Source organism: Phasianus colchicus, chromosome 2, assembly GCF_987193195.1.
Source record: "Phasianus colchicus chromosome 2, bPhaCol1.hap1.1, whole genome shotgun sequence".
Taxonomy (NCBI): Eukaryota; Metazoa; Chordata; class Aves; order Galliformes; family Phasianidae; genus Phasianus; species Phasianus colchicus.
In genome coordinates, this window is record NC_143437.1 from 79,353,066 (window position 1) to 79,365,270 (window position 12,205).

Consider the following 12,205-nt stretch of genomic DNA (forward strand, 5'->3'; position numbering starts at 1 on the left):
ATCGAGACTCCCACATTTTTTTATATTATTGACTTCATAATTTAGTTTCTGCATATTAAAGGCCTATGTGGAATTGGTGGAAATCAATATAATGCAAGGGCATGCTTTAAATATGACTGCTTCCATGGTTAAGAGAGATTTATGCCTTTTCAGTTTCATTTTTCTGCTTTCAGCATAGTCCAATGGTAACATAAATAATATTAAAACAGTGTGCCAACTCACTTTCTCCATGTTCTTGGTTAGTTAAATTATTAATATATGCTTAGTGCAAGATTGATTTCAGCTAACTTTTGCAATCTGCTGTGTGTGCATTTATATCTAACTTTGCTTTTTGGGACAGTTGGTGCGGTAAACATAAAACTAGGGAGTAATGCATATGTTCCGTAAGTAAGGTGTATTATGTCTGAAAATGCTGTTGTTTCTTTTTCTCTCCAGCTAGCTCAAAAGAAAATGTCTTGATTTGGAGAGTTAGATCTATCTCATCCTCTGTTCAGTTTGTGCAATTTCTGAGTACCTCAATCATTACTTAGGACTGTGTTTAGCTCATGGTAGATGAGGGAACTCTGTCCCTCGTGTTCAGGAGCTGTGGAGAGCACTATCCCTTCTTGATCACCTGCTGACTGCTACCATGGCCATTATTTCTATTATGAGTTCTTGACTGTGTTTTCTGAAGGACTTGAATTTTGCTTGTCCTATGTTAGCTACATACAAGACTCATACACATCTTTACATAAATGTGGCACAAGAAAGCTTAATGCCCTGGCTCTGGTGTTCCTGATGTGGGAAAAGCTAGAACTGTTCCTGCTGAGCAACACCGGAAGACTAAATTTAGGTAGGAAGTTGCCCTGTGATTGTAATTGTGTCCAAGGTTAAGCAACAGCTGAGATTTATGTTTTGTTTGGTTGGTGGCCTGATAGTTGTGCCTTAGCCTCATGTTAGTTGCCTGAGTCCTTTAGTGGATGTAGTTTTTAGTAATATTTCCAACGCACAGATTTATAGTTGCATTTATTCTGGAGGAATCTAATCACAGCATTGCTTTAGCAAATGTAGCTGTATCAGAGGCAAACAGTGCATGAATTATGTGTCTCAGCAGGATTGATTGTGCCCTTAGGAGCTATCAGCAGCACCCAGAGAACAATTACCTTCTCCCGCTTGCAATAATAAAGTACAATTTAGAAACAGAAAATCATTATGTAAAACTTTGAGAAATGACACAATTACAGTACATTACACGTACTTTTGTCATAGGCTTTGCTTATTACATCTAAACATCTAAATTTCTTCTGAGAGGGAATTCTGTTGCGCTGGTTTCCTGCTCTCGTGCTGCAGTGCGTTTTGCCTTTCTGTTAAATCACAAAAGAGATGTTTTTAGGGCTGAAAATACATACATCCAGAAAATTCGAGTAACTTGCTTATAAGAGGAAGTAGTACTTGAAACAATAAGTTATCACATTAATTTCTGGTTGATTTAATATGACATGACCTGTCCATTTGCCACTATGTATTTCATACTTTGCAACAAAATATAACTAAAATAAATGAATGCAAGAATTGTGCTTCTGAGGTTATCCATCCTATATCATTGGTCTGATTTTCCTGGTAATTGCTTACAGATTTAAACCTGAGTACTGATTTTTTTTCCTTTTTTTTTTTTTTTCTTTTGCATAATAGTTGATCTTTAGGTGCTGCTTTCAACTGATGTATGGCAGAAGCTGCGTGGTTCAAACAACACAGGGTTCAAAAACAAAGGGTTATGTCAGTCTTGTTTGTCGAGAGCCCGGTGCCAAGGGCACCAAAGCAATGCTCTGACCAGTGGCTGAGATGTGGGACTGGAACTGTGCCACCAGGATGGAGGGAGAATGGGGCAGCAGGAAGCACTCTAATGGTCCGGGTGGGTTTGTAAGCTCTCCTGCCTCATCTACAGATAGTGTCACTCTGGGAGGTGAGCTGGGAGAAAATGCTAACATGGGATTTCTGAAAAACTCAGTAATGCTCCTAAACCTCATGGACTTCTATCTGAGGCTGTCACTGCAGCAAATGTGAGTGAGTAATATGGCATTAGCTCACTGCTTTCACTAGCAACTCTCTGTTAAACAGTCTCTTCAAGGAAAACATTGTTTTAGATATACTTCATAGCATACTTTCTGTACTTTAGCCTCTTATTTAACCAGGAAGCTGCCACAGTGTGGAAAGTGATAAATGCTGATTCTTAAAGCAGCCCCCAAGACACTACAGGAAATGTGGAGTTAAGTATATATAAACATGTTCTCTTCAATAGAACAATTTTCTGCAAAGGACCTTGCTGTAAGTGCACAAATAGTTTGTTATTTAGAGTGTGCTCTTTCCAGGCTCCTATTGCTATCTTGTTAATTGACTGCAGATTGTTTTAGCAAACATGTCACATCATGAACTCAGTGTTGGTGGCTTGAAAAGGGGTTGTTTTTCTCCTCGATGGTCTCCTGATATCTTCGAATGCATTGCATGTTTGTTGTGGTTTAACCTGGCAGGCAGCTGAATGCCACACTGCCCTTTGCTCACTTTCCCCCTACTCCCAAGGGGTTGAATACACTCAGAGCAGAGGAGTGGGAAAGTAGAGTCAGGGGTTGAGAAAAAACAATTTACTAAGAAAGAAAAGGAAGAGAAAAATAGTAGTAGTGATGATTATAAAAATGTAAATGTCCACAAAACAAGTGATGCACAACACAATTTCTCACTACCTGCTGATTGATGTCCAGCCAGTCCCCAAGCAGCAACTGTGCCCTGACTATCTCCAGCTCCACAGTTTTTTCACGTGATGCCATATGATATGGAATATCACTTTGGCCAGTTCAGATCAGCTGTTCTGGTTCTGCCCACTCCCAGCTTCTTGTGCCCCCTAGCCACCTCACTGATCATGGTATTTTCCTCCCATAGCCAAAGCACAGCACCATACCAGTCACTATGATGAAAATAACTCTGTCCCAGCTAAAAACCAAGACAATGCTGCTTTTTAAAACTGGCTCTGTGGCAAATGCTGTATGCTAACTGCGTGTGTGTATCTGTATATTGGGAGAATGAGGCTCCATAGGAAACCCTGGAATAAGCCTGGTGCTCCAAGGAAGGCTGACAAGACCTGTTAATTATTTACATGCTTAAGGTTTTGTACTTAAGTCTTCAGGCACAGAAGCACTCAAGTGTTCCCGTAAACTTTCCACTGCTGTGGGCATTTAGTAGCCTCCTGAAGTAATTAATTATGATTTTGATTTGACTGGAATTAAAGTGGGACTCTAGAGTTCTTATTAGTGTTCAACTCATGTATCATGCAAGACAAAAATTTATCTCCATTTAGACAATTTCACATTACAAACTTCTTTTCAATATTATTATTCTTCATAAAAGAAAAGCTTTAAAAAAAAAAAAAAAGAGGAAATTCTTCTTATTATTTGAATTTCACTTAGGCAGTCTGTTTTATAAGTATACTTATGTATACAGGAATCAGCCCTCCTCCTTCTTTGAGGCAAAGAGCTACCCAGGATGTGAGAAGACCTGTGTGAAATCCCCAAAACTTTCTAAGAACAATCCAGGTCTTGAAGAGGAATTTTCAGTGCCAGCTGTCAAAAATCTTTGGCAAGGTAAGAACTCAGTACTAACTACTGCAGGTATTGCAGATCATTTTGAACCTGCTAGTAACTAGCAAGAATTTGTATGTATATCCAGTATGTTTTCTCTTCAGATATGTTCTCTTTACTGAACAGGATAAAATCCTGATATAGGTGACAGTGGGTAAGACAGGCATATTTCAGTCATGTATCTGCAAGATGTATCCCATGATGGGAATAAGTGCTGCTCTGCTTTTTTGGAGCAACAGACTTCTCAGTTACATTCCTGCTTTGCCCCTTTGCCTGAAAGTCCTTTCCCCTTTTTCTGTGCTATGAGCCATTTTTCAACACTTTTGTCACTAACAATGCTGAAAGCTCTAAAAAATGTTTTTAAATTTTAAATAGGTGGAAGACCCACATATTGGTCATAACAACAACAGTTGCGTTTTGATGCTGTTTTTGTCTATTACAGTATAGTCTCATGAATAAACTGCCTTGTGCCTTGCTAAATGCATCCAAGCTAATAAATTGCTGTTGAAAGCACTGACTTGCAGAAGCCTGTGATTAGCATCTAGCACAAGCTGCCTTTTGATGTGGCAGTCAAACTGAATTAAGCTCTAACATGCACACATACAGTGTAGTAGCTCAGTGACTGCTCTCTTCCTTGACATCCCAAGTGGTGAGGATGTGTGAAGCTCAGTGCTATGCTGCTGCTGGGAGGTGATGATCATGCAACATACCTATCCCATCCAATTGTTAAATCCCATTTTGCATTTAGGTTGTAGAAAAAGCCATTAGTATTTTGTATGCTAAGAAGGCCATTAGATTAGGTTTAGACTTTTTTTTTTTTAAGGGATATGAACATTTTTCTGAAAACATTTAGCTAAAATATCTAAAGGGCAGGGTGTCAAGTGGGTGGGACCAAGCTTTAATTTTGTGGTGCCCAGTGACAGGACAAGGAGCAGTGGGCACAAACTGGAGCAGAGGAAGTTCCATCTGAACATGAGGAAAAAATTCTTTACTTTGAGCTTGACAGAGCGCTGGAACAAGCTGCCCAGAGATGCAGATTCTCCTTCTCTGGAGACATTCAAAATCTACCTGGATGCTCTCCTGTGTAACCTACCATAGGGATCTCCAAAGGTCCCTTCCAATTCTTACGGTTCTGTTATTTGAGTGGTAATGGAGAGAGCCAACTGAATGTTTTGTTTTGTTTTTTTTTTTAAATAAACTACAATACATTGTGCATCTCAGAAGGAGCTTCAGAGGTGTCCTCATTTGTTTATAGTCCAACCCTTTCTGAGACACATAGGAGCAGATGTGAGAACTTAATATAGCCCCTTATTTCAGAGGTATTAGTTCCCTCTGTCTACATCTTTGTCTTCAGATTTCTGGAGAAAATATTAAATCACAGACAATGATTGCATTTAGTTTTGTAAGTAATTAAAAATGTAATACTATTTTTTGTAATGTTCTACATACATATGTTTTACATAACACCTTGATAGAAATTACTTCTGCTTCTAGTTTTAGATTAACTACTTCCTAAATGGTCCCATCCTTTAGGAATGGAAAAATGGACTGTCATGTTCAGAAGCATCTGAAGCTCTGTGGTAACACAGGAACATAAAACATATCTGAAATGCAGGCTGCTGTACCAGTCCAACTAAAAAGGCAATTTAAAATTTGGCATTTTCCAACAAGAGTGAAGATTGATTAAAAAAATAGCAGATGGAAAGATTTCTGTTGGTTTCATAGTAATGACAGTTGAAATTCTGGTGTGGAAATATCAGAGAAATAATTTTCATTTTCCATGTCACTGAAGGGAATGGCAGTAGTAGATTAAACGAGCTCAGTTAAAACAATTGTTTTGATTAAAATGGTATATGCCTTGTTGCTCTTTCATCCATCATCAATCTTAATTGAATTAAAAGTGATATCCCTTGGCAAGTATTCGTTATTAATGTGATTTTAAAAGTATGTTTAGTGAGATGCGCAATCTTTACTGCCTGCACTACCATGCATTCTCAGACAGTAAAACGAATGATACAATTGTTAATATTTTTTCACTAGTGAGCTGGTATTAAGAGGAAAAATATACTCAATTTTTTCTATGTGAAGACTACGAGAAGTGTATTTCTCAAGAGGTATTGCTGCAGTGTTGTTAAAAAAAAAAAAAAGCTTTCTCACAAAATGTAGACTCATCTACAATTCGCACATCTTTGAGTTGGTTTTCCTCCTGCGTGACTGAACTTGGATATCTTTGTACAGCTATATCAATGTGTTTTTCTAAGTGGGTGTATTTTATGCAATCTGAGAACTCACATTCACTCCACTCAGTGAATGTGAACTTAACTTGCTCAGTTTCTGTGAAAACCAGGGAGAAACTAACTTGTCCTGTCCTGTGTTTGTGTAGCTAAACCGGTAGTGCAACTGTGAGTATGTGAAATGAAACTAGAAAACAAGCTCTGCTAAAATTCAAGGACATTAATACAAAGCAACATTATTTGAAAGGTTTTTTTTGGTTGTATTTTTATCTTCTTTGCTTTAAGTTATGAAAAGATCTGGACAGTGAATGACCAAGAACTGATGAGTTATAAGAGCAGACACCTGCTTGCTCTTGGTGCATAGTCAAGAATGTTGACAAATAGAATCATAGTATCTCTAGCGTTGGAAGGGGACCTCCGAAGGTCACCTTATCCAGCTTCCCTGCAATGAACAGGGACACCACATCTTGATCAGGTTGCCCAAAGCCTTATCTAGGCTCACCTTGAATGTCTCCAGGGATGGCACATCAACCACATCACTAGGCAACATGTTCCAGTGCCTCACCACCCTCACTGTAGAAGATTTTTTCCTAATGTCTAACCTAAATCTACCCTCTTTGCACTTGAAGTTATTTCCTCTTATTCTGTCACGAGACCCTGCTAAAGAGTCTGTCCTCTTCTTTCCTGTAGCTCCCTTTCAGGCACTGAAAGGCCGCAATCAGGTTACCTTGGAGCCTTCTCTTCTCCAGGCTGAACAGCCCCAGCTCTCTCAGCCTGTCCTTGTAGGAGAGGTATTCCATTCTATGGATTTCTGTGACCCTCCTCTGGACGCACTCCAACAGCATAATTGGAATTACCCTTCTCCTTCTTCTCCCAGCAGAAATCTTGTGACTGATCTCAATACTAATGAGATCAAACACAAAGACAAAAGGCATGTAGAAATGGATGAAAGAAAAAATGTAGGAGGTTCTGGTGTACTGCTGCACTGATACAGGAAAGTAGCATTCCTTAGAATCAGACCTTGATTGAAATGCAGCAGCTCCATTCAAAATAGTTTGGTATGCAAAAGTGTTCTACCTTATGAATATATTAATAAAAGAGCTATGTAGATACGCATATGGGTATAGTTTGTTTGGTATTCAGCATGAAATAATCATCCATCAGTAGTCTTTCCAGAAAATGAAAAAGAAAATTTGAATTATTTTGTGATAGAATAGACCAGACCATACCTAATCTATTAACATTTGTCCTAGGTTCAACGTGAAACAAAAATGTCACAATGAGATGTTGTTTACTTTATCCTTTGGTTGCATGCAAGCCACATCATTAACATTATTCAGCGTTATGAGAGCAATAGTGCTGACAATAAAAGATAATGCAATTGGATTTTTATTTAAATTTAGATTTGATTAGTGACCTTCTTGTTAAATTTTAAGAGAGCAATAGAAAAGAAGTAGCAATAAAAACAATTTAAAAAAAAATCTCTGTGTAGTCTACATCTTGAGAGAAGACTAAAAGAGTCTTCATTAAAAGTACGTTGCATTAGTAGTGACAATGTGTAAGGTGCTTCATAATGCTGAAGAGAATATGTAGGCAGACCTTTTCTTCTATCTCATTTGATAAAGATCTGAAAGATGTGGCTGCCATCAGCAGGGAACAATAAGAGAATATTTAATATACAGGGCCTGTCTCTGTGTGTCCATCTTGCCTGGCTCCAGCCCCCTAGATATTTTCAAATACTTTGCAGGCTCTTTCTCTAGCTGATGTACTGATGGACAGTTACTTGTTCCATATACTTCAGCAACATCCTTTGTTATGACCGTTTAAGCTGTAAGGAGTCCACTTTTCCCCATGGAAGAAGGAATTTAGGCAACTTAGGCTAAACTTCATACTTAATCTTACAGCCTGCTAAAATAATCGTTTCTCAATACCATAAAATCAGCTGAGTTGGAAGGGACCCTTGCAAGTCATCTGGTCCAACTCCCCTGCAATGAACAGGGACACCTACAGCTAGATCAGGTTGCTCAGAGCCCCATCCAGTCTGACCTTGGATGTATCCAGGGGCAGGTCTTTCATCACGTCTGGGCAATCTGTTATATAATCCAATATTATTCACTGGAATGTTAATTTATGCCTTGTAGTCACATTTCTTTCTTATAACACAGCCTGGCTCCTCCGTTCATGTCTCTATATGCGGAAAAGGAAGAAGCCTTCACCACCCAGAGACATGGAGATACTAGATTTCATATTTGCCTTGAAGCTGTTTCCATGGGATATGTTGACTCGTACTTAACACATTCTCAAAATGAAACTCTTATTTATTTATTTCAGGATTCTGATTGCTCCCACTTACTTTGTTGCTATAGGAGGAAAAGACATTGCTTTGAAATCTGAGAAGAGATATGCATGCAGCACGATTTAATGAATGATCTACTTTGGGAATCAGAGCGAGAGTAGCAGCTCTTGTGTGGAGCAGACGAGGACACCTGCAAGGCCAGATGCTTTAGTCTTGAGTAAAGAAAAATCTAATGCAGCTCCATGTTCCTTTCTGATTTCTTCAGAGATGGTTTAAGTTTCTCTGTGTAGCGCCACATTGTGTCAAGAAGGTAAATTAGGAGAGTTATTAAGGGCTTAGTAAGCATATATGCCCACTGAAGAAAGGCTGGATAATTTTAAGTAGAGAAGTTTTTGGAAGAGTTGAGGAGAATGTGACAGAGAAACAGTTGGCTGAAAAGTTGTTGCTAAAAAGGCACAGCATGTGTTTGGAAAGGGATTTTCAAAATGTGTTACTTAGTCAGGCAGCATGAAATGATTATTTTTGAAAATATTTTGGCTAGATCTCCTGACATGTAACAGATGATTTGCAAATTCCTATTGCATGCCCTCCAGTAATAGTTCTGAAAAAATATTCTGGCTTAATTACTCAAGTCTGATTTCTTTGGAATTTCACTTTCCCTAATGACTAGAGAGATGATGGACATTGTTGACATAACCGGATCCAAATTACTGAGCCAAAGAGCAGTTTCCTTCTGCTCATTAAGCAAATGAGTACTCTGTAGGTTGGCTACAGTCCCAAGGAATGTACATGTGAAAAGCATCTGAAACTACTGAAGATGTTTACAACTACCAAAAGCAGGAGTCATACCTAGGTGCCTGATTTATGAGGACAGTCTCTTAAAACTTCTGCTGTGAATAAATGAATATCCTCTGAATTCAGAGCTGGGCCTGAATCAGTTCTCTGATTCACCATCTGGAAGTACCTGAAGAAACAGCCTTAGCATCACCTATGATAACTATTAGGTGAAGATCAGTGTTATAAGCAACATGAATGTGTAATTTTCATATATAAGCATGGAAAGCATTATGCAGCTGAGTAGAAAATGGCAAGAAACGTGATTAAAGTGACTAACCAAACTTTTGAATTTAGGACAGAAGTTTTTTCTAGTCTTTCAAAGGATATTTACATCCTTTGTATTTTGACTTAATTAAGGAAATCTTATGGAACTTACATTTCTTTTCCTTTCTAAAATGCAGTACTTCTTGTTGATGTGTCTATCTGCTTGTGTCCTTTTAAATCCTACAATGCATACACATTTTCTTTCGTCTTGTTCTTCCTTCCTCCACTACTTCCATCCCCAGAGCTCTTCAAAATACAGTAGACAGAAGTTTGGAACTTGTCTTTTGCTCCTTGCATAGCACTTATTATGGATGTCAAAACTATACACTCCATATTTTGTTTTAAAAGTACCATTGGAACATTCTGAACAACATTTGGGTATTACTGTATTGTACCAATGTTTGTGTGTTTGAGTTTAAAGAGATTTGCAGAAGGTTCTGCGGCACATCTAAAACTGAAATACAAATGAACATTTAAAAAATATCAATGATGGAAGCTTAGGAACTGTTGGGAATGTTCTCATTAGGGAAATACAGTTAATGGTAGGTTAGATGAGATATGAAGTCTTCCTTTGAGAACCCTATATCTTCCTCCAGTTTACATTTTCTTTGAAATGATACCTTCCAAGGACTTTGCTGGTACTGGCCTCCTACATGTCTGCAATTAATTTTGATTAAATTTGCTTATTGCTCATTTCTACAAGTCTCAAGGAGATGAATGAGAAGAATCTTGAACAGAACTCTAGATTTTTATTCTTGTTTCTTCTGTTACTGAATTATTTTTGCAGTTCTTTCTTTCTTTATGAGTTCTTTATTTGAAAAGAAATTTCCTGCTAGAGTTGAGTTTGTTGGCTATGAAACCTTAATGTTGACTTCTCTGGGATAAGAAAATGATACTTCCATTCTAAGGACAGAAAGATTAAAGGCTCAGAAATGTTTATCATCATTGGATTTCACATCTACAATCACTGGGTGAAAAACTTCTGTTCACTTTCTGTACAGAATCACAGAATGGTCAGGGTTGGAAGGGACCTCAAGTATCATGAATCTCCAACCCCCCTGCCACATGCAGAGCTACCAACCTTCCCATTTAATACTAGACCAGGCTGCCCAGGGGCCCATCCAATCTGGCCTTTAACGCCTCCAGGGACGGGGCATCCACAATCTCTCTGGACAGCACCTCACCACTCTCATAGTAAAGAACTTCCTCTGACATCCAACCTAAATCTTCCCTCCCTCAACTTAAAACCATTTTCCCTTGTCCTGCAGTTATCTACCCTTTCAAAGAGTTGATTCCCCTCCTGTTTGTAAGCTCGCTTTAGGTACTGAAATGAGGTCACCCCACAGCCTTCTTTACTCCAGGCTGAACCCAGCTCCCTCAGCCTGTCTTTGTAGGGGAGGTGCTCCAGTCCCCTGATCATCTTTGTGGCTCTCCTCTGGACCCTCTCCAACAGCTCTCTGTCTTTTTTGTACTAGAGGCTCCAGACTTGGACACAGTATTCCAGATGAGACCTCACAAAAGCAGAGTAGAGGGGGTCAACCACCTCCTTTTCCCTGCTGGGCACCCCTCTTCTGATGGAGCCCAGGATACCATTAGCTTTTTGAGCCGCAAGGGCACACTGCTGGCTCATGTTAAGCTTCTCATCCATCAAGACCACCAGGTCCTTCTCCACAGGGCTGCTCTCAAGGACCACTCCTTCCAGTCTGTATGGACGCCTGGGATTCCTTTGGCCCAAGTGCAAAACCTTGTACTTTGCCTTGCTGAACCTCATTAGGTTCACCCAGGCCCAACTTTCAAGCCTGTTGAGGTCCCTCTGAATGGCATCCCTTCCTTCCTCCATGTCAACCTCACCACTCAGCTTGGTGTCATCAGCAAACTTGCTGAGAATGCACTTGATTCCATCATCGATGTCATTGATAAAGTTGTTAAAGAGGACCAGTACCAAGACAGACCCCTGGGGGACGCCACTTGTTACCGGCCTCCACCTGGGTGTAGAACCATTGATCACCACCCTCTGTCTGCAGCCTTTTTCACCAATTTCTTATCCATCAAATGGTCCACCCATCAAATCCACATCCCTCCAATTTGGAGATAAGGATGTGGTGGGGGACCATGTCAAAGGCCTTGCTCAAGTCAAGGTAAGTGACATCGATCACCTTCCCCTTGTCCATCAATGCCATCACTCCATCATAGAAGGCCACCATATTGGTTAAGCATGACCTTCCCCTGGTGAAGCCATGCTGGCTGTCTTGGATCACACGCTCATTCCTCATGTGATCAAGCATGTCATCCAGGATGATCTGTTCCATGATCTTCCCAGGCACGGAGCTGAGACTCACTGGCCTGTAGTTCCCGGTCCTCCTTGCTCCCTTTCTTGTAAATGGGAGTGACTTGACCCTTCCTCCAGTCATCTGGGACCTCACCTGACAGCCACGATTTTCAAATATGATGGAGAGCGGCTCAGCAACCACCTCAGTCAGCTCCTTCAGAACCCTGGTGCACGCCATCCGGCCCCATAGACTTGTACACATTCAGTTTCATGAGGCGGTCTCAGACTTGTTCTGCCCTTTCAGTGGGGGGGGATTTACCTCCCTGATCCCCACGTAGAGGTTTAGGAATATAGGCCTCAGGGACTTGAGAAATACTGGAATCCTGGCTGCCAGTGAAGACCAAGGCAAAGAACTCATTCAGTACCTCAGCCTTCTCTTCGTCCGTTGAAGCCAGTTCTCCTTTTACATTTACCAAAGGAGGTACACTCGCTTTGGCCTGTCTCTTCTGGCCAATGTACCTGTAGAAAGTCTTCCTATTGTTTTTCACATCCCTCGCCAAGTTCAGTTCCGCCTGTGCCTTGGCTTTCCTGATCTCACATCTGCAAGTCCAGACGGCATCCCTGTATTCTTCCCAGGTGACACGGCCTTGTAGGCACCTTTCTTCACCCTCAGCATCCCCAGCAGGTCCTTGCTGAG

General features: G+C 40.2%; 1 protein-coding gene across 5 annotated transcripts in view; it reads left to right on the forward strand.

Moving 5' to 3' along the window:
* LOC149919132 (uncharacterized) overlaps positions 1-12,205 on the forward strand; it is a 38,242-nt gene that overhangs the window by 4,238 nt on the left and 21,799 nt on the right. For 4 of the 5 annotated variants that reach the window (XR_016464809.1, XR_016464806.1, XR_016464808.1 and 1 more), the window contains one exon: positions 3,472-3,611. The exons of the other annotated variant lie outside the window; for it this stretch is intronic. Coding sequence is in view for 1 of the 4 variants with exons in the window: in XM_090136711.1 (XP_089992837.1) it covers positions 3,472-3,611 (140 nt within the window). In the remaining 3 variants the exon portion in view is untranslated. The remainder of the gene's footprint in view (positions 1-3,471; positions 3,612-12,205) is intronic. 5 annotated transcript variants of the gene reach the window in all.